At 41.7% G+C, this 23,289-nt stretch overlaps 1 protein-coding gene across 5 annotated transcripts in view; it reads left to right on the top strand.

Moving 5' to 3' along the window:
- The window catches only part of ANKIB1 (ankyrin repeat and IBR domain containing 1), a 155,372-nt gene that overhangs the window by 44,855 nt on the left and 87,228 nt on the right, over positions 1-23,289 (top strand). For all 5 annotated transcript variants that reach the window (XM_062178059.1, XM_062178057.1, XM_062178056.1 and 2 more), the window contains one exon: positions 12,639-12,939. In XM_062178059.1, the coding sequence (XP_062034043.1) occupies positions 12,639-12,939 (301 nt within the window). The remainder of the gene's footprint in view (positions 1-12,638; positions 12,940-23,289) is intronic.

The following is a 23,289-nucleotide window of genomic DNA, read 5'->3' as shown; positions in this document are numbered from 1 at the left end:
CTTGTCTTTATTTCTTCAGTTTACAAATTGTTGTTCCAGTCAAGCTGCTCCTTTTAGTATTCCCAAAACATGCCATGGGTGTTGCCTGCCATGTCCATGCTGCTCTCTCTGCCAACAGTGACCTCCTTCCAGGCTTCCTGTCTTTGTCTTTCTTACCTGAATGTTCTTCTTTAAAGATCTTGTGCATGCCACCATCTGTCTTCTTAGATTGTCACGATCCAAAGGAATCTCCATTTTTTTTAAACCTCAACTAATCATTTCATTGTATCACTTCTTTGCTATACACTACGTCCTTGTATTTTACAATTTGGATATCTTTATCTGCCTACAATTTTTTTCAGGTGCCTTCTGTGTATTTCTAGCATCTAGCATAGTATCTTTTTTTGTCTTATTTATGTGAGAGAGAGAGAGGAAGATCTTCTGTCTCCTGGTTTGCTCCCTAAATGACCGTAAGAGTCGGTGCTAGCCCAGGCCAAAGCCAGGAGACAGGAACTCCATGTAGGTCTCCCAGTTGGTGAGCAGGGACTCAAATACTTGAGGCATCAACCGTGTTTTCCCAGCACATTAGCCAGGAAGCTGGATCAGAAGCAAAGGAGCCTGGACTCAGCTGGAACTCCGAGATGGAATGCAAGCATTCCAAGCAGAGTGCGACCCACTGTGCTGTTACACCCACCCCTATAACATCTTACACAGAATAAATGGGAGTTTTATAGTATCATTACCTAGGAAATATGTCATAATCAGGTTTTGTTAAATGAAAAAGAGACCATAAATAATTTAGTTTATCTAGTCTTATGACTTTATCAAAAATATTTGACTTTTATAGATATTTGTGTTGTCTCACTTTTACATTGCACTTTTATTTTCATTGATCTAAAATACCTACTTAGAAGGTAGTTTGAAATTTTGTAGTTTTTCTTCTAGAACTAGAACTTGCCTTTGTTAATGACACCAACAGTTTCTGATGATACAATAGTGGCAAATGCTAATTTGAGGAATTACTATTTTCTTTTTAATAAAGATTAATTTATTTATTTGAAAGTCAGAGTTGGAGCCGGCGCCGTGGCTCACTTGGTTGGTCCTCCGCCTGCGGCACTAGTATCCCATGTGGCACCGGTTCTAGTCCCGGTTGCTCTTCTTCCAGTCCAGCTCTCTGCTGTGGCCTGGGAGGGCAGTGGAGGATGGCCCAAGTGCTTGGGCCCTACACCCGCATGGGAGACCAGGAGGAAGCACCTGGTTCCTGGCTTCAGATTGGCATAGCTCTGGCCGTAACAGCCATTTGGGGGCTGAACCAATGGAAGGAAGACCTTTCTCTCTGTCTCTCTCTCTCACTGTCTAACTCTATCTGTCAAATAAATTAAAAAAAAAATTTTTAAAAAGAAAGAGTTACACGGAGAGAAAGAGAGAGAGAGAGAGAGAGAGGTCTTCCACCTACTGGTTCACTCCCCAATTGGCCACAATAGTCAGAGCTGCACCGATTCGAAGTCAGGAGCCAGGAGCTTCTTCCAGGTCTCCCACATGGGTCCCGGGGCCCAAGGACTGGGACCATCTTCTATTGCTTTCTCACGCGATAGCAGAAGGCTGGATTGGAAGTGAAACAGCCAGTCTTGAACTGGCACCAATATGGGATTCCGGCACTGCTATGCCACAGCGCCAGCCCTAGGAATTACTATTTTCTATTCATTATTAGTTTTCTATTCACTATTAATCTATATATATTAGCTCGGCTAATCCTCATTATCTTTCTGTGATGTAGTCTATTGTCTGCAGTTTTAGGTGAGAAAACTGAGGCATGGTGAGTTTAATCAACTTTTCAAGACTCCCAGTTTTTTAAAGATTTATTTATTTATTTGAAAGGCAAGAGAGAGAGAGATCTTCTATCTGCTGATTCACTCCCAAAAATGGCCAGAGCTGGGCCCATCCAAAGCCAGGAGCCAGGAGCTTCTTCTGGGTCTCCCATGTGGGTACAGGGGCCCAAGCACTTGGGCCATCTTCCAGTGCAGTCCCAGGAGCATTATCAGGGAGCTGGATCAGAAGTGGAACAGCCGGGTCTCCAACCGACACCAATATGGGATGCTAACACTGCAGGTAGAAGCTTAACCTTCTACATTACAGTGCCAGCCCCAGGACTCCCAGTTTTTATGTAGCAAAGCTAGGTGACTGTAGGCTTTGGGATCTTAACTACTGTAAATATAGCCTCTTATCTCTACAGTCAAATCAACCTTTGTGTCAGGACTGCCTCGGCCACTTGTCTAGTTTCCTTCTCTGTAAAATGGATATTTACCTCCCTGGGCTTGCAGATCATTTAATGTGTTATATGTCTCTTATGCTACCTGTCATACAATGTATACTCCACAGTCTCTATTACTTCTCACCTCTGTAATCCTAAATATCTAAGTTGTCCTTCACTTGCCCCTCTCTCTTATTCACCTGCTACTGCTAAGTTCACTAAGTCTTACATCTTGGTTTACTTCTCTCCATTCCATTGCCTCAAGATTGTCCTACTCCTGCTCTCAATACTTAGTGCTTTTGCAAGTCCATTCCCCTTCTTATCTCATGTTCAGATTAATCTTGCCAAACATAGCCTTTCAAATATTCTTCTATCATGAGAAAGTTATAGCAAGTGCCCTATTTGGTTTCTAAAACTCTGTACTTCTCTCCTTTTACCCTATTAGACAAATCTCTTACTAGTCTTTTTATTTTTTTAAAGATTTATTTATTTGAAAGGCAGAGTTACAGAGAGGCAGAGAGAGAGGTCCTCCACCCACTGGTTTACTCCCTAGATGACCATGGTGGCCGGAGCTGCACTGACCCGAATCCAGGAACCAGGAGCTAATTCCGAGTCTTCCATGAGGGTGCAGGGGCTCAAGGACCTGGGCCACCTTCTGCTGCTTTCGCAGGCCGTAACAGAGAGCTGGATCAGAAGTGGAGCAGCTGGGAACTGAACTGGCGCCCATATGGGATGTGGGCATTGCAGGCAACGGCTTTACCCGCTACGCCACAGTGCTGGCCCCTCTTACTATTCTTTAACATAATCTTGTCAATCACATTGATTGACTTTCCTCTTTCTCCACCTTTAGGCATGCTGTGCCCTTAGCTTTATTACTGTTGTTTCTTGATTTTCAAATGTCTTCCTCTTGAATTACCTGTCCTTTAAGTCCTAACTCACTTTCTACCTTATTCAAGCATTCCCAACTACTCTGACCTCAAGTATTTATGTCCTCTGAAATCCCAGTGACTTACGTTGAAAGCCATACTTCTGTTATTAAATTCATCTCCTCCACTCGACTGCCCAAAACTGCAAGTTCATTCCCTAAATGCCTGAAACAGCCAGACTGAAGCCTGGAACCTGGAACTCAATTTGAGTCTCCACGTGTGGCACAAACCCAGGCACTGGAACCATTACTTGATGTGTCCCAGGGTACACATTAACAGGAAGCCGGAACAGAGAGCACAGCTGGTACTGAAACCCAGGCACTCAATGTGAGGTGCAGGTGTCCCAAATGGCAAGTGCCCACTCTACAAATACAATTTAAAGAATTGAAAAACATCATATAAGAACATCACTTTGTCTTGTGATTCTTAAAATGTGTTTTGAGGACTGATGTTATCGCAAGACTCAAAGAGTACACAAGGTCAAAACTATTTTTATAATAAAACTGAGTTGTTATTTGCCTTTTTCACTGTGCTGGCTTTGCAGTGATGGTGCAAAAAATGTAAGGTGAAAGATTGAGGACTGAATCATGGCAGAGGCACAAGACTGTATTAGTAATCATGTGTTCATCTCTGGTAGGCAGTTGCATTTAAAAAAGTAGAGTTAGTTTCACTTTAAAATATCTTTCATGAGGCAGTTAAATTACTAATTTTTAATTAATCTCCATCCTTGAATAATCATTCTTTTAAGATTTATTTTATTTATTTGAAAGTCAGAGTTTCACAGAGAGAGGAGAGGCAGAGAGAGAGTCTTCCATCCGTTGGTTTACTCCCCAGATGGCTGCAACAGCTGGAGCTGCACCAATCCAAAACCAGGAGCCAGGAGCCTGGAGCCTCACCTAGGTCTCCCATACGGGTGCAAGAGCCCAAGGACTTGGGCCATCTTCTTCTGCTTTTCCTGGGGCATTAGCAGGGATCTGGATCTGAAGCCGCCAGGACTAGAACCACGTGGGATGCTGGCATTGCAGGCAGCAGCTTAACCCACTGCTGTACAACATTAGCCCCTGAATATTCATCTATTTTATATTGTTCAGCTTCATACCAAAGGATGCCCACAGCTTGAAGCAGGAGCACTGGTGCAGTTGTTTGAGTTGTGAGTTGAATCACCTTTTTCTGGAATACCATTTTATGAATAACAGTAACAACAGAATTAACAGTGGGTATTCAGATTTGGATACTTGACCAACATTTTCATTTTTTTTTCAGATTTCTGTTTTATTGTTTGCATATGAATTACATAGTGAATTTTTACACTTCAAAAAAAAACTTACTTCATTACATTTAATACATACGTAGGCATGAATAAGACAAATTGCATTTCTAGTCAAGAAGAAAAACATTTGGGGAAGGGACTTAAAGTTAATTGCCGGTAAAGTACAGTATTAGTACCCTAAAAGATAATTAGTTCAGAATCATAAGCAAGTATGTGAATATGTATGTGTATGTGTGTGTTCAGTTAAACTCCAAAGACCAACATTTTCTTGAAAATGAATTAACTAGGGGCCAGTGCTATGGCACAGTGGGTTAACGCCCTGGCCTGAAGCGCTGGCATACCATGTGAGTGCTGGTTCAACACCCAGCTGCTTCACTTCCGATCCAGCTCTCTGCTGTGGCCTAGGAAAGCAGTAGAGGATGGCCCAAGTCCTTGGGCCCCTGTACCCGCGTGGGAGACCTGGAGGAAGCTCCTGGCTCCTGGCTTCGGATTGGTGCAGCTCCAGCCATTGCAGCCAACTGGGTAGTGAACCATCGGATGGAAGACCTCTCTCTCTCTCTCTCTCTGCCTCTCCTCTCTCTGTGTAACTCTGACTTGCAGATAAATACATAAATCTTTTAAAAAATTTTTTGGGAAACTGTATTGTTTGAGTTTGTTTCCTAGTATTTAGAGACTTTTCTTATGGGACTGGAAGTTAATCAAACTAATGTAACTTTGTAATTTTGTCTTATATTGTATTATAAAATGGAACAACATTTAAAAGATCTGCATAACTCAGGAATTCAATATTTTTCAGAAGATGAGTATATGATTTTTTTAAAATTATGTGTGAGTAAAATATTTAAAATAAGAGCAATGTAACAGTACAAAAAGTTTACTGATAATGACTGCAAATAGTATACTGCAACTAACTTTTAAGAAATGACTACTTGTTGAATTTTTGGTATAGTATCAAATATGAAGATTAGGAATAAAAAGGCTATTTTAAAATATTCCTTCCTTTCCTAACTATATAAAGTTTGGATTGTCTTCCTGTTTCTTTACTTCTACTAAAACAACATAATATCCAGTGTGAGTATAACTGTCTTCTGTTAAGCCAGACAATAAAAGAGATTTGTAAGCTTGGAGAATAGTGCTACTCTTTTCACTGAAGTTTTTAAAATATAGTTATTTTTTACTGTAAAATGTTATATATAATTATGTTTATAAAAGTTGTAAAAGGATTAAATGACCAAAAAATTTAAGAAATATTGATCTGGTCAGTATTCTTGTTTCCTCTAAGAATTTTGGAGTGTATCTCCATCATGTGATTGTCATTCTGTTGAATGAGTATTTAAATGTGTTTATTTACTTGAAAGGTAGAGTGACAGAGAGATCTGCCAGCCACTGGTTCACTTCCCAAATGCCTGCAACAGCTTAGTCTGGGCCAGGCTAAAGCCAGAGGCCAAGAACTCCATCCCTGTCTCCTACATGGGTGGCAGTGATGTCTCAAATAATTGGGTTCCTGCTACCCCCATAGGATGGATTGTGTTCTTGGTTCTGGGGCTATTACAGGTCTTTTCCCAATAAGCTGTTAGATGAGAGCTCCATGTCTCCGCTTCTCAAATAAATAATTGTTTAAAGACTTACAGAAAAAATAACTTTTTAAAAAATTTTTTATATATTTGAGAGACAGAACATTGCCGTTTGCTGATTTACTCCCCAAATGCTCACAACAGTGGGGCTGAGGTGGGGGGTCAGGGCCGAAGAAAGGGACCCAATCCAAATGTCCCACATTGATAGCAACCCAGCCGTAGGAGGCATCATCACTGCTGCCCAGGGGCTGCATTAGCCCGAAGCTGGATCAGGAGCCAGAGCGGGGTTTCCAACCCAGGCATTCCAGGACAGGACACCTACTTGGCCAGCTGCAAAACCCTACATTCTCCTTTATTTACCAACTGGGATTAGTTTTATGATTTGGCTAATATACTTTACACCCTACTTCATACTTAGGTTTTTACAACTTCAGCTTAAAATCTTCAAATATTTTCTTTCTTTTCATAATCGTTTGGAGAGCAGTAGCTCACAATTTCTGTATTAAAACCTTTAACATAGTAAACTAGAATCAGAAATTTCCTTATTGCTCTTCTTCCCTAATAATAAACACCCTAATTTGTTTGTGTATTCTGTTTGACATTTATTTACATGGCACAGAATCCAAAATCATGTTTTTCCACAGCTTTATTGGTATATCTGACCAAAAAAGTTATATATATTTAAGATATACAATGTGATATTATGATATTCTATTTACATATACACCAATTACTATAATCAAGCTAATTAACATGTCCATAAACTCACTTAATTACCTTTGTGTGTGTGGTCAGAATACTTTAGATGAACTACCAGCAAATTACAAGTAAACAACTTGTAGGGCTGGCACTGTGGCATAGCAGGTAAACAGCTGCCGCTTGCAGTGTTGGCGTCCCATATGGGCCCTGGTTCAAGTTCTGGCTGCTCCACTTCTGGTCTAGCTCTCTGCTATGGCCTGGGAAAGCAGTAGAAAATGGCCCAAGTTCTTGGGCCCCTGCACTCGTGTGGGAGACCTGGAAGAAGCTCCTGGTTCCTGGCTTCGGATCGGCACAGCTCCAGCCGTTGGGGCCAACTGGGGAGTGAACCAGCAGATGGAAGACCTCTCTCTATCTCTGCCTCTCCTTCTTTCTGTATAACTTTGACTTTCAAATAAATAAATAAGTAAATAAACAAACAAGTATACAACTTGTAACTAACTATAATCACCATGCTATATATAGAGTTTCAGAACTTAATTCACCTTAAAACTGAAAGTTTATACCCTTTGATCAACATCTCCTCTACTCCTCCTCCCTTTGATTCCTGGCAACCACATTCTACTCTGTTTCTGTGAGTTCAGCTGTTACAGGTTATACATGTAAGTGAGATCATGCAGTATTTGTTTCTCTCTCTGGTTCATTTTACTTACTAATATGTCCTTCAGCTTCATCCATGTTTTTAAAAGTGGCAACACTTCCTGATTTTTTTTTTTTTTTTTTTTTTTGACAAGCAGAGTTAGACAGTGAGAGAAAGGTCTTCCTTCCTTTGGTTCCCCCCAAAATGGCCACCACAGCTGGCGCACTACGCCAATCCAAAGCCAGGAACCAGGTGCTTCCTCCTGGTCTCCCATGGGGTGCAGGGCCGAAGCACTTGGGCCATCCTCCACTGCACTCCCGGGCCACAGCAGAGAGCTGGCCTGGAAGAGGGGCAACCGGGACAGAATCCGGCACCCCAACCGGGACTAGAACCTGGTGTGCCGGCCCCGCAGGTGGAGGATTAGCCCAGTGATCCGCAGCGCCGGTCTTCCTGATTTTTTTTAATAATGTATTTATTTATTTATTTGAAAGGTAGAATGACATTGAGAGAGAATCTTTAATCTACTGGTTCACTCCCCAAATGGGCACAACAGATGGGACTGGGCCAGCCAAAGCCAGAAGCCCAGAACTCTAGCTAGGTCTTCCACATGGATGGCAGGGGTGCAGGTTCTTGGGTCATGATGACTGCATTAGCAGGGAGCTGAGTCTAAAGCAGGGTAGGTGGGACTTGAACCAACACCCTGATTATATGATACCATGGTTACAAGCAGCAGCTTAACCTAGTGTGCTGCACCACAAAGGTAGTCCCAAGATTTTCTTTTTTAAAACTGAGTAGTATTCCATTGTATGTATACCACATGTTCTTTATCCATTCATCTGTCAGTCGATATTTAGATTATTTTTATATCTGGGCTGTTGTGAGTGATGCCGTGATGAACACAGGAGTACAGATAGCTCTTCAATACAGAGATTTTATTTCTTTTGGATATATACCAAGAAGTGAGTTTAATGTATCATTTAGTTGTTATTTTCTTCAGGTTTTTACAGTTTGTTAATCCTATTGTGAGAAACTCCTCTTCCTACTGTTACTCTGGCTCAGGTCACTGTGTGGCAGCACCGACATGGGCCTTTGCAAGCCCTCTGACTCTCTTCCTCCTGTTCCAGATCCCTCTCTGTGCTTTCTTGAGGTCTTTTTTTTTTTCTCCTACAGGTCATGTGTTGCAATTCTATGTTTGGGTTTATTTTTCTTTCATAATCCAAGGAATCATACATCTCATCAAAGCCAGTTTTCTTGCCCCCACCAAGATTCATTCTAAATCCAAATACAAAGATGACATCCAGTGTGGTCTTCTATCTTTGATTAGGTCTTTTTCCCAAATTTCTGCCTTAGGCACTGCAGCCTTCCCTGGTGAAAGACATCAATGACCATTTGTTTCTTCTGAAGTTGTTGGTTGGTCATGAACTTCCTGGTCCAGGGAGTTACTGTATTATTCAGGATTGTCCTTGGGTAGCCAGGGAGGAAAAGAGTTTTTTGTTTTTTGTTTTTTTTAAGAACTTTCATATGTTTCTCGTAAGTGCTGTATCAATTTACATTCCCACCAAGAGTGTACAAGGGTTCCCTTTTCTCCATGTCTTTGCCAGCACTTATCTTTTGCCTTTTTGATATTTGCCAACCTAATAAGTAAAAGATGATATTGCCTTTGGATTTGCAGTTCCCAGACGATTAGTGATATTGATCACTTTTTATACCTGTTTACATTAGTGTATCTTCCTTGAGAAAATATCTGTTTAAATCTTTCATTCATTTGTTAATTGGGTTCTTTGTTTTTGCTACTGAGTTACTGGAATTCCTTATATATTGGTTTTAAACCCTGTGTTGGTTTTAAACATCTGGGTTGCAGATGTTTTCTCCCATTCCATAAGTTGCCTTCTCACTTAGATTATTATTTTAAATTGTTAATTGCTTTTGGAATGAAGAATTAGCTCTTAACACTTCCATGTCATATAGAATAAGAACAAATAACATTAACTTACCAGCATTAAGTAAAGTAGTAACTCTTATTTGATTATTTGTGTTTTAGACATTTTCTTATATTTTACTATATTTAACCTTGCTTCACTTAGTAGATGGCTATTTTTTTTTTAAAGATTTATGTATTTATTTTGAAAGAGTTAGAGAGAAGGAGAGACAGAGAGAGATTTTCCATCTGTTGGTTCACTCCCCAGATGCCTACAAAGCCAGCACTGGGCCAGGCGGAAGCCAGGAGCTTCATCCAGGTCTCCCACATGGATGGCAGGGGCCTAAACACTTGGACTATCTTCCACTACTTTTCCCAGGCCATTTGCAGGGAGCTGGATCAGAAGTGCAGCAGCCAGGTCTTGAACTGGCGAACACATGGGATGCCTGCATCTCAGGCAGCAACTTCTACCTGCTATACCATAGTGCTGGCCTCTGATGGCTATATTATTTATGCTGCCTCCTGAAACCTTGGGTGCCTACCTTCTGCTTAAGTATACACTCTAGTTCTGCTTGACCTTATTCCTAACATATGTCTGTGTAGGGGAGGTAGGTATGCATAGTCAAGGAACTATTAGCCTTAAGATAAAGCATCTGTTTGGGATAAAACCTTAATTTTGTCCCCATTTCCTTTAACTCTATGGGACCGCAATCACAGTGATCATTTTCCTCTTCTTAGGCAGATCAGATGATACAGGAAGTTTACAGTTCAGCACGTGGTTGGGATCTATCTCTGTCTGAACCCAAGAGCTGTGTATGCTATCACAGCACAGTGCCTCTTTCATGGGAAACCAGATGCATAGTAATAGTGATTGCTTCCTATGACTATAGTAAAAAGGTCATGGACCCGGGACTCATTGTGTTATGATTTGGATATATAGTTTATTAGTTGTATCTCCTGGAGAACAGCTTCTTTTGCTTCTTTGGAAATAAAAAATGGGCCTCTGTTTATGTATAAATAAAGTATAAATATCAGCAGAGTCTGTCTTTAGTAGATATTTAATAAATATCGGTAGAGTATGTTTTTAGTAAAGACATAATAATATCAAGGTGTGTAGCCTTGAGGATTAGTTAAAATAGAGTTTCTGATTATTGATTTCGATGTTTTGTCTCTTATATTTCGGGAGTTCTTTCAAAAGAATTGAGTACAGGCCTCCCCTCCCAAGCAAGCCCTGTGAAGGCAGGTACTTACTCTGTTTTCTTGAAAATATGCCTAACTTAGTCAACAATGAGTGCTCCACCAATATTTGTTGCATAAAAAGATCTTATAGGAACTGAAGGTGTAACTATTTAATACTGACTGGGAGAATAAGACAGTTGTTGCAAAAAATGAAGGGACCACCATGGAATAAGAGATGAAACAAAATATACAAGAGAAGGGGGATTCTGGGAAGTCAGAATTTGGTCTAGAGGAAGGTGAGGAGTCACAGAGGGTGATAGAGCATTAAGAATTACCACTGGGTCCGGCCTTGTAGTGTGGAGGGTAAAAGCCACCGCCTGTGACACCAGCATCCCATATGGGTGCCAGTTCATGTCCCAGCTGTTCCCCTTCTGATCCAGCTCCCTGCTAATGGCCTGGGAAAAGCTTCAGAAGATGGCCCGAGTGCTTGGGCCCCTGCTACCAGTGCAGAAGACTTGGAAGAAGTAAACTGGCTCCTGGCTTTGGCCTGGTCCAGCTATTTGGGGAGTAAACCAGCAGATGGAAGATCCTTGTCTGTACTGTTGACTTTCAAATAAATAAATATATCTTTAAAAAAAGAGGGACCCACGCTGTGGTGCAGTGGGTTAAAACCCCAGCCTGCAGTGCCGGCATCCCATATGGCCACTGGTTTGAGTCCTGGTTGTTCCACTTCTGATCCAGCTCTCTGCTGTTGTCTGGGAAAGCAGTTGAAGATGGCCCAATTCCTTGGGCCACTGTATCCATATGGGAGACTTGGAAGAAACTCCTGGCTCCTGGCTTCAGATCAGCTCAGCCCTGGCTGTTGTGGTCATTTGGGGAGTGAACCAGCCGATGGAAGACTTCTCTCTACTTCCTCTCTCTGACTATAACTCTACTTCTCAAAAAAAAAAAAAAACCTTTTTTTAAAGATTTATTTATTTATTTGAAAGGCAGAGTTACAGAGAGGCAGAGGCAGAGAGAGAGAGGGAGAGATCTTCCATTGGCTGGTTCACTCCCCAGCTGGCAGGAAAGGCCTGAGCTGGGCCTATCCAGAGCCAGGAGCATCTTCTGGGTCTCCCACATGGGTACAGGGGCCCAAGGACTTGGGCCATCTTCTGCTTTCCCAGACCACAGCAGAGAGCTGGATTGGAAGTGAAGCAGCCGAGTCTTGAACCGGCACTGATATGGGATGCCGGCACTTCAGGCGGTGGCTTTACACACTATACCACAGCACCAGCCCCCCCCCCCCAAAAAAAAAAAAAAAAATCTTTAAAATGAATAAAGAAACACTCTGAGCACTGGGCCCTTACCAGACACTGGCACCTTGATCTTGTCCTTCCAGGCCTCCAGATCTGTGAGAAGTAAATGTGATTTTTTTTTTAATGAAATAATTGCTTGCTGTTTATAAGGCATCCGGTTTATGGGTATTTTTTGTCATAGCAGCTCAAGCAAACTAAGATACTGTGTAAATATCTGCCTTGTTATTTCCATTGCTACTTAACGACTTTCTGGTAGAGAAAGTTTTTCTCGATTTATACCTTGAGATTTATATATTCCTTGCTGTCCTTATATCAGGTGTCACCATCCTTATTAAATAAATATGTTGAAAGAGAAATAGGTTTTGGGGGGAGGGCAGGTATGGGGAGAAAAACTGCTATAATCCAAAAGTTGTACTTATGGAATTTACATTTATTAAATAAAAGCTTTCTATTAAAAAAAAGAGAGAAATAGGGAAGAGCAATAAAGGAAAAGATAGTTGGTATGGAATGCTTCCTGTTCTATCAGGTATTTGTGTAGGTGCTGTGTTCATCTGTAAATTATCCTTGCTTTCTTTTCCTTCCTGTCCCCCATCCCTTCTCTTATATCTTTTTTTCTCCATTTCTCTTCATTTCCTCTTTTCTTTTCCATGTCTTTCCCTTTTTGTTAGCAGCTACTATAAAAATATTAATTTCTTTTTCTCAGTACTGTTATTCTTGAATGGAGTTTTTTTTTTTTTTTTTTTTCAAGCTGTGAGAATTAGTCATTCAACCTCCTGTGACCCAAACCCCATCAGTAGAAGCTGGATTACAAACTTAGAAGTAGAGTTTATTTTTTAAATTTGTTACTTTTCTATGTATTTCCAGGTAAGAAAAAAAAGTGGTTTTCAATCCTTCCTTTCCATTTTAGGACTTTTCTTTTTGGTAGAGATGGAAATCCAAATAAACGGAATGTGCACAATGAGACATCTATGCATTTGTTGTGTATGGGACCTCAAATTATGATCTCTGAAGGAGCCCTTCATCCTCGCTTAGCGCGCCCCGCGGAAGACGACTTCCGGAGAGCAGATTGTCTGCAGATGATCTTGAGATGGAAAGGAGCAAAGCTGGACCAGGGAGAATACGAGAGAGCAGCCATCGATGCCGTGGACAACAAGAAAAACACAGCCCTCCACTATGCTGCCGCCTCAGGGATGAAAGCCTGTGTTGAGGTAAACTTTGTGTTTATATGTTGTGTGTATATTCCACGTGGTAAAGTTTGCGTCTTGGTCGTCTGCAATGATCAGTGTGGGTTTTACTTGTCATCACACTGTTTTAACTAAGCATTTTTGTGCTTTTTGTCACTGTGAAAAACTCAGAGTCCCTTTTAAATTCTTTTATCTCATGGTGGGAGAAAAATCCCACAGCCGGCTAGCCTTTGGAATAAAATGGACTCATTTTTTCTTACAGACATCGTGAAATACTGTCATGGAGTCTGCTGTTAAACAGTAGTTCTTAGAGTGTTAAGTTTTCAGGTGCTATCAGGTGGTGTCATACTACGTTGATGAACAGAAAAAACTTAGACTTTGTTCAGTAATTTAAATACTGTTTTTCTGAATATACTTCAGAAAACAAAAATCATTATTTTAAACTGGCTCTAAGAATAACAGTGATTTGGCCGGCGCCGCGGCTCAATAGGCTAATCCTCCGCCTTGCGGCGCCGGCACACCGGGTTCTAGTCCCGGTCGGGGGCACCGGATTCTGTCCCGGTTGCCCCTCTTCCAGGCCAGCTCTCTGCTGAGGCCCAGGAAGGCAGTGGAGGATGGCCCAAGTGCTTGGGCCCTGCACCCGCATGGGAGACCAGGAGAAGCACCTGGCTCCTGCCATCGTATCAGCGCGGTGCGCCGGCCGCAGCGGCCATTGGAGGGTGAAGCAACAGCAAAGGAAGACCTTTCTCTGTCTTTCTCTCTCTCACTGTCCACTCTGCCTGTCAAAAAAAAAAAAAAAAAAAAAAAGAATAACAGTGATTTAAAAAAAAACTAACATTTGTAATATGCCATTTAATTTTCATAGTGCTCATTGGTACCATGCATGATATAAAGGTTCAGGCTGCATGAAGGAGTGTCACCAGATAATTTTTTTCATAAAATTTAGAGGTCAGAATGTTGTGGAAAGAGCACTGGTTTCCAGTCTTCATCCTCACCGTGGCTATCTGTGGCTATCTGTGGGACCTGGCAGTTTCTGTGGTTGTCTCATCTTGGAATGTTGAAACAGATAACCTCAAAATTATCTCAAAGTCTTCTTTTAGCACCAATTTTCTGTTAGTCTGTGATTGAAGCAAGATATATCCTAATTTCAGTGTCTTAACTTTTAAGATTAAAGAGATTATTTTTCCTATTTTTTTTTAACTCTTTAAGGACTTATATTTATCTCTAGTTGTTGAAAATGTTTTACTTTTTCTGCATTTTTGTAGTTGATGAAGTCATCATCCGACAATTTCATATGTGCATTTAATCATTTAAACGAATAGGTTCCTGTGACTCATTAGTTATTTAAACCCCCCCCTTCTCCTTGTAATTACCGTGTTCCACAAAACATAAAGTTAAAGCTCCTTAATCAGAGTTCTTCTGGGAACCTGCAGCTGTGTAGAATTGCGTTGGTAGCTGTGTCTCTGATGCCAGGCCCTAAAAGTTTCTCTGCTATCTTGATGATTGATTGACTTCCTCATATAGATATTCAAACAGTCTGCAAATTCAGCGTTTCCAAAACTGCAGCCAGACTTCACTGTGTGTTAGCGTCTCCTCGTGACACTCTTATTTCTATTAATGATGTTACCATTATCCCTATAACCAGTCTTGGTACCTGTTATCTTGCACTGTCTTTTGTTTTGTTTTGTTTTGAAGATTTATTTATTTGAAAGGCAGAGTTACAGAGAGGTACGTGTCGGGGTGGCTTGCATCTGCAGGTTCTCTCCCCAAATTTCTCCAATGGCCAGAACTGTGCCAATCTGAAGCCAGGAGCCAGGAGCTTTTTCCGGGTCTCCCACACAGGTGGAAGGGCCCAAGCACTTGGGCCATCTGCTGCTGCTTTCCCAGGCCATAGCAAAGAGCGGGATAGGAAGTGGAGCATCTGGGACTTGAACCAGAGCCCATATGGGATGCCGCACTGCAGGCCGTGGCTTTAGCAGCTACACCACAGTTGCAGCCCTGAACTGTTCTTTTTTATTCTTTGTTTTTCATTGCATTAAATTCATACCTGTCATAGACAGAGTAGAGCTCCTTGTTTCTTTTGCCAGGCCTTCCTTTTTTACTCTGTGGCCACTCTAACACTAATTGATCTATGTTGAATCTTCACTTGTATTTTTTAGAGCTTCCATAAGTCAGAAAATCTGGAGTTTCACAAGTATTCATTATTCAGAATTATTTAGGGGATAAAAATAATGCAAAAAAGAGTAATCTACATTTGTTTAATTTTTTTAAATATTTTTTTAAAAGATTTTATTATTTATTTATTTGAGAGGTAGAGCTACAGACAGTGAGAGGGAGAGACAGAAGGAAAGGTCTTCCTTCCACTGGTCCACTCCCCAAATGGCTACAACAGCCAGAGCTGTGCCAATCTGAAGCCAGGAGCTAGGAGCCTCTTCCTGGTCTCCCACGCAGGTGCAGGAGCCCAAGCACTTGGACCATTTTCTACTGCCTTCCCATGCCATAGCAGAGAGCTGGATTGGAAGAGGGGCAGCCAGAACTAGAACTGGCGCCCATATGGGATGCTGGCGCCGCAGGCAGAGGATTAACCTACTGTGCCACAGCGCCAGCCCCGAAGATTTATTTATTTATTTGAAAGGCAGAGTTACACACAGAGAAGGAGAGGCAGAGAGAGAGAGAGAGGTTTTCCATCAGCTGGTTCACTCCTCAGTTGGCCGCAATGGCCAGAGCTGTGCTGATTCAGAGCCAGAAGCCAGGAGCCTTCTCTGGGTCTCCCACATGAGTGCAGGGGCCCAAGGACTTGGGCCATCTTCCACAGCTTTCCCAGGCCATAGCAGAGAGCTGGATTGGAAGTGGAGCAGCTGAGACTCAAACCGGCACCCATATGAGATGCCCGTACTCGATGCAGTGGCTTTACCTGCTATGCCACAGCACCGGCCCCATATACTTGTTTTAAAAATTGGAAATGCTTACGTAGCAAACTACAAATAAAGCCCCTCTAATTCTATCTTTTATTTTTATTATTTGAGTGTCAGAGAAACAGATGGACACTGAGAGATGTCTCCAGACTTCTGGTTCACTCTCCAGATGCCCCCGGCGTTCAGGGCTGGGCATGGAAAGAAGCCAGGAGACAAGAATTCAATCCCAGTGGGTAGCATAGGCCCTGCTACTTGAGCCATCATCACCTGCTGTCTCTCAGAGTCTCCATTAACAGCAAGCTGGAATTGGGAGCCAGAGCTGGGACTTGAACCTAGGCACTTGATGTGGGACTCAGGTGTTTTAACCAACAAGGCCAAACACCTGCCCCTAATTTTTTTTTTTTTTTTTATATTCCAAAGAATTACTTAGGAGTAAGCAAATGTTTTTATATGAAAGCCCAGATAACATTTGTGGGACCTCTGCTGTAGTTGTGTGAAGGCATTCACAGGGAGTACATAAACAAAGGAGCACAAGTCCTGTAAACCTTTCTTCAGGAGCATTGCCTTTGGTGTTTCTTAACATTTTCATTTGTCTTGAGATATTCTTGATATTTTTTCATCAAGCATTTGAAAACTTTAAAAATCACTTTTGGTTTGTTGGCTATAGAAAAGCAGGCAGCAGGCTGGATTTGACCCATGGGCCTTAGTTTGTCATGAATCCAAGTATGATATGCATAATTGGGAAAACAACCTAAGATGGTTATTTTTAACATATAAAATAGCATTATGGCACAGTGGGTTAAGGTGCCACTTGAGGTGCCCACATAGCATATCACAGTGCTGGGTCAAATCCCAGCTACTCCACTTAATGTCCTAACCTCCTGCTAATGCATCCTCAGAGGCAGCAGATAATGGCCCAAGGCTTGGGCCCAGACGGTGTTAGAGTCGTGGATTCAGCCTGGCCCAGCCCTGGCTGTTGCAGGCATTTGGGGATTGAACCAGCAGCTAGAAGATCTCTCTCTTTGTCATTGTGCCTTTTAAGTAATTGAGAATAAAACATTGTTTAAACATAAAAATAAAATAGCATTATCAATACATAACATGTCTATATTTTAATTACACAAAGGGCTTGAAAAATAAAACATAAAGTTTGGAACTGGTGCTGTACACAGCCAATGAAGCGGCTGCTTGTGATGCTGGCATCCCATATGAGCACCAGTTTGTCGCAGCTGCTTCACTTCTGATGCAGCTACCTGCTAACATACCCGTTAAAGCAGCAGAATATGACCGAAATACTTGGACCTCTCCTGCCTATATGGGAGACCCTCAGCCTGACCCAGCACTGGCTGTTGTGGCTATGGGGAATGAACCAGTGAATGGAAGGTCTCAATATCTCTTTCTCTCTCTCGCTCTCGCTCTCTCTCTCTCTCTCTCTCTCTCACTTTGCCTTGCAAATAAATTAATTTTTAAAAAGTATAAACATTTAAAATGATTAAATGCACATTTTTCTTTAAGAAATGGACTTTGGAGAGGGATGATGGCCCAGGTTTATTAACATGGTTTTGTAAAGGTTCTGTGCTACTTTTCTCTTTGATAGACTTTTAGAACAAGCCGAATTATTAGGCCTTGTTTTATTTGTATTCGTGCTTAACCTCTAATAGTAATTTAGTAAACTGCAGATTTACAGGAGAGGTTGATGCTTTTGCTAGAGCTTCATATTTGTGAAAAGTATTCCTTTTTTAAAATTTATTTTATTTATTTGAAAAGCAGAAGTACATAGAAAGTGAAGGAGAGAGAGAGAAAGAGATCTTCCATCCACTGGTTCAATTCCCAAATGGCTGCAATGGCCAGAACTGAGCCAGGCAAAAGCCAGGAGCCAGGAGCTTTTTCCTGGTCTCCCACGTGGGTACAGGGGCCCAGGTACTTAGGCCATCTTCCACTGCTTTCCCAGGCGCATTAGCAGAGAGCTTGATTGGAAATGGAGTAGCTGGAACTCAAACCAGTGCGCATATGGAATCCTGACTTTTGCAGGCAGAGGATTAACCTTCTATGCCACAGTGCCAGTCCCAAAGTACTGCTTTACAAATGAGTGTTATTTTAGATATTTCCTATGTACTCACACCCTTTTGCTTATTCAGAGCTTTAAGTGTAGCTGCTTAGCATCAGATCACATAGAACTCACTAGAAAAATCAAACGTGCTAAGTCACACTTGCCTCTACAGCCTCAGAGCCTGTTTGACACTTTCAGAGCATTTTACACTTCATTGAAAAGCCATAAAAAAATCCACTCACTGGTCAGACTGAAGAATTGTACCTAATTATATTGTGTTTTTAGCACCTAGAGTTTGAAAAGAATACAGAAATTGTAGTCCCAGCTCAGCAGCTGAATAACTGCCAGTCTAGACATCAGTTTTCTAATATTTAATCAGGGGGGTTATGGTCTCATCATGAGTTCATTATAGTGCTCTAGGTTATATTAATTATTCAGGTAGTTACTGTTAACAGGCATTGAAAAGAAGTGGAGATCATTTAAATTGTATATATCCTGGAATATGCCAAGGTGAATAGTAAGATTTCAGTAGGTAAGATTTCAGTGCTAAATATTTGGAGGCTATCAAAATATAACTCTGACCTATAGCATCAGTACAAATTCTTGAGGCCACCAAGTCTCTGGATTCCAAAGGAGAATCTCTGGGACTACTCCCAGGAATGCTTTAGCAATTTCTGGTGATTCTTTCACATGACAGAATTTGAGGAGCACTCTAGGTTGAGAGCATATGTGGATTATTTTGTGCAACAAGAACACAGGTGACTTAAAAGGAAAATAAGGCCATACCAGGAAGAAACTACTACATGCAAATGTTGAGAATTGGGGTGTTTTTTTAATATGGAAAAAAATTTACTAGAGAAGTGATGCTTTGAACATATATATAATCAGATTAGAATCATAATTATAATGTAGAATGATTTGAATGAGATGATTCCGAAGCAATGTTTCTTAGCTACTCAGAGAATGATTGTTAGACAGTTGTTGATATCAGTCATCCAGGAACTTGCTGGAATTAAGAGAATCTCAGAATCTCGGGCTCCCTCCCAGATCAACTGAATCAGAATTTGTAGTTTAAAAAAATCTAAAGGTGATTCGTTTTCACATGAAAACTTGAGAAGCCCTGGCTTAGAGCTTAGTCTGTGGCCACCTTCTTTGGAACTACCTGAAAAAGTGTGAATGCCTTTTGTATGTCACCTTCTGAATCCACCTAATATGATCGTCAAGCCACCCAGATGATTCCTACAGTTGGAAAACCTTTGAGCCATGGTTCTAACCACAGCTGCAGGGAAACCTCAGCCAACAAAATGAAAATCTCCCTGAGTGGACTACAGATCCTAGCTTTTTTTTTTTTTTTTTTTTTTTTTTGGACAGGCAGCGTGGACAGTGAGAGAGAGACAGAGAGAAAGGTCTTCCTTTTGCCCTTGGTTCACCCTCCAATGGCCACAGCGCTGATCTGATGGCAGGAGCCAGGTGCTTCTCCTGGTCTCCCATGGGGTGCAGGGCCCAAGGACTTGGGCCATCCTCCACTGCACTCCCTGGCCACAGCAGAGAGCTGGACTGGAAGAGGGGCAACCGGGACAGGATCTGTGCCCCGACCGGAATTAGAACCCGGTGTGCCGGTGCCACAAGGCGGAGGATTAGCCTAGTGAGCCATGGCGCCGGCCCCAGATCCTAGCATTTTAAAGTTCTCCAGGTGATTCACATGTACATACAGCCAAGGGTAAATACCAATATACTAGATAGAGTATGTCCTGGAAGTTAGAAGATTATTGCACACACTTGGTGTGAACTGGTAAAGAGCCTGCACTTGTACAGTGCCGTTGGAGATGAGGATGAGGCAAATACAAGAGACTTTATAAAGAGCTGGTAGCATTTGTGACTTGGTCAGTTGATACAAAGAAAGCAAAGAAAACATTGAAAGTGGTAGAAATATTTAAAATGTCAATACTAATAGTAGCCAGCTATATTTAGATGATATAATTTTCTCTTTGATTCCCCCCTCCCACATTTTCTATAATAACCTGTACTCACATCTATAATTAGAGTAAAATAAATTAACTTAATTTTTAAGTAAATGAGCATGGTTTTGACCCTGAATGACTCTCAAGCCTGTAAGAATTAACAGATATTTGAAAAGTGAGAGAAGGTAGAAGACTTGGTTGGAAGGCAGGGAGTTTTCATTTGAAAAAATGGAGATAGAGGTCATAGATTATCCACCTAAAATGGTAGGCAAGCAATTAAAAGTTAGAACCAAATGGGAATAACGAATATAGGGTTAGCACTGAATGTCATCAACAGAGCTGGCAACAAGAGACAAGATAATGTACAGGTGAAAGTACCAAGGAAAGTTCTAGGCGATTGATCACATAACAGAGTTAAAGTCACAGCATCAGTTTAGAGACTGACTATGTTTAAGCACCTATATTTCCACGAGAAGTGGAACCTGTAAAGAAAACGGGAAAAGCAGGGAAGTAAGAGAACCAGGATGATTCGGTGTCAAGGATGCCGAGAATTTCAAGGAGAGGGAGTAGAAAATGATGTAAAAATGCTGCAAAAATGTACAGGTAGTGGAGGACTGAGAACGGCTGATGTGTTGAGAATTAGGAAGCATTCATGAGTTTCAGAAATATTTCCCCAGTGAAACGGTCATCATCAGAAGTCAGGTTGCTGGAAGTGGTTGAGCCATTCACTTGCGGAGGAAGTGGAGACTGAGTATAAGTGACTAATTTAAGAAATGTAGCTGAGAAAGGCAATGTTGTCATTGTCAGACATCGTAGAATGCTCTCTGGCAAACCTAGATGGTGTAGGCTGCTACACTTCTAGTGTACCTGTACTTTTATAGGACTGGCTGTGCGTTAGGTTTCCTTACACCAGCATCACCCCAGACATTTGAGTAATGCCTTGCTGTGTGATGTTACAGTCTGTACAGTGTCACTGGGCAATAGGAATGTTTTCAGCTCTATTGTAATCTTACAGACTGCCATCATATATGCCATCAAAATGCAATTATGCAGTCACTGAGTCTGTTGGGAAAGTCAGTAGATGGACAGCAGCAGGATTAAGTTAGGGGACCAGCGAGCCAGGAGTTGGTAGAAAGTCAGAATGAGGATGGGGAGGGTATGGAGTGGGTAATGAGTGTTCAAGGGCAAACATGTGAAATGTTAATTTTAGAACTAGAACTGTAGGAATCATCTTGTTTTGCATCTCATCTCAAAATTATACATCTCATTTTGCATGTTGACCTGTGTAAAAGGACACTTAAAGCAGCTGCCCAGAGTCAGCGGCCATTTCAAATGTGGTCCAAAGGAATGGGATGGGATTTGTCTTGAATACTGTGGACTGTCTCTAATAAGGCCCTTACCCCTCTTCCTCTGGAACTGTAAGTAGAAAGAAAGGCAGATCTGTTAATACTGATAATTAGATGTTTCTTTTAAGGTAGAATATTTATTTACCACTACCTAACCAAGATAGGCTAAAAACCACACTAGAATAAAATAATGTGCTTCAGTATCCAGTCATCCTTAGCTAATCTGAGAATGAGAAAAATGGTAACTTAGGGTACTTTGGTTGAAGCATTTTAAAAGTGCCTCTTCAGAACTGGATGTAACTGTTATGTCAAAGCAAAACACCTGATTTTATGCATCAACTTGTTTTCTTTCTTTTTTTTTTTTTTTTTTTTTTGAGATTTTACTTATTTAAAAGTCTGAGTTAGAGAGAGGGAGAGACAAAAAATAAGATACATCTTCCATCTGCTGATTCACTCCCTAGATGGCCATAACAGCCAGTGCTGGGCCAGGCCAAAGCCAGGAGCCAAGAGCTCCGTCCCAAGTCTGCTACATGGGTGGCTGGGGCCAAACATTTGGGCCATCTTCCGCTGCTTCCCCAGGCCATTCTCAGGGAGCTAGATCAGAAGAGGGGTAGCCAGGATACAAACCAGCACCCCTTTGGGATGTCGGCATCATAGGCAGTGGCTTTATCTGCTATGCCACCATCCCAGCCCCTGCAGCAACTATTTAGTGGTCATCTCCACCTAGTCCACAAGAACTAGGCCAGCAAGCTGAGGCTGGTAGCATTGTCCCCTCCAGTTTTAGGCAATAATCCTGCTGTTTGATCGCTTCCATGCATACAAGCATCATCAGTACAAATGCTATAAACATAGGTCCTCCATTCCCACAATGAATATGAGTGTCTCTAAAGGTGCCAGGTACAGCAGTGACATAGAGGTCTTTGTGTGAAGCTCACTTAAGGACTCCTTGCAAAGACATAGCAGTCAGCATCACCCAAGTCCCAGTAGTGGTCAGCAGTGGTTAGTGATGACTTGTCACGCATTCCCTTTCATACACACAGTTTTTTAACCCTCCAGTGAATAGAATCCATTTCCTAGCATATCCTTTTTAGAAGCTTCCTCTTAAAGATGAAGTATCTTAGGTCTGACACAGTGGCATAGCAGGTAAAGCTGCTGTCCGCGGTATCGGCATCCCATATGAGTACTGGATCAAGTCCTGGCTACTTCACTTCCCATCCAGATCCCTACTAATGTGCCTAGGAGAGCAGCAGAAGATGGTCCAAATCCTTGGGCCCCTGCACCCATGTGAGAGACCCAGAAGAATCTCCTAGCTTCTGGCTTCAGATTGGCTGAGCTCCAGCTGTCGCAGCCATTTGGGGAGTGAACCAGCGATGGGAACTCTCTCTCTGCCTCTGCCTCTGCCTCTCTGCAACTCTGCTTTTCAAATATATAAATCTTAAAAGATGATGTATCTTGTTTGGGAATATTAATATCTCTTCTGTGTTACTTCCTGTTGAAAAATAAACCAGAATGTGGCTTTGAAAGCTATCCCATTGTACATTTTAGAGAACCAGAGGATAAATTCAGCTATCTTAATTCTGCAGCATTCAGAAGCAAGTAGTTTATTTTGTATGTGGGTGTTGGATAACCTGTGAAGCAGAGAGACTAAAAATAGAAATAGATCCTGCTGTAGGTATGATAAGTCTGTAGACTGTGTATCAGTCCCCAGTGTTGCATAGATGAGGTAATATAAATGTATCAGTGTCTACAGCTACACTGGTTTTACTCCAGGATCGTTGCTTCTCCATATGTATTCTTAGGTACCTAAGAATCTTCTGGACATTAGAATATGATTCTGCTTCGGAGGCTCAGGATGAGAGCAGGTGGGGTAGAGAGGCTGAGATTATGCATTTCTAACAAGCTTCCAATGATACTACTGGTCCCCAGGTTCCCCTTTGACTAAAAAGGTTCTGGGTGGTAAACAGCAATTGATGTAACTTTGCTCTCAGAATTGGAAGTTGGCAGCAACAATGACCATTCAGAGCTGTCCCCATCAAATATTTTTCTGTAAAAGGCCAGCTTGTAAATATCTTAACCTGTGTGGTCACAAGGCTGTATTTTAT

This window comes from Lepus europaeus, chromosome 20 (genome assembly GCF_033115175.1).
Source record: "Lepus europaeus isolate LE1 chromosome 20, mLepTim1.pri, whole genome shotgun sequence".
NCBI lineage: Eukaryota > Metazoa > Chordata > Mammalia > Lagomorpha > Leporidae > Lepus > Lepus europaeus.
The sequence above is the reverse complement of the archived record's forward strand: the minus strand, read 5'-3'. Positions and strand labels throughout refer to the sequence as shown.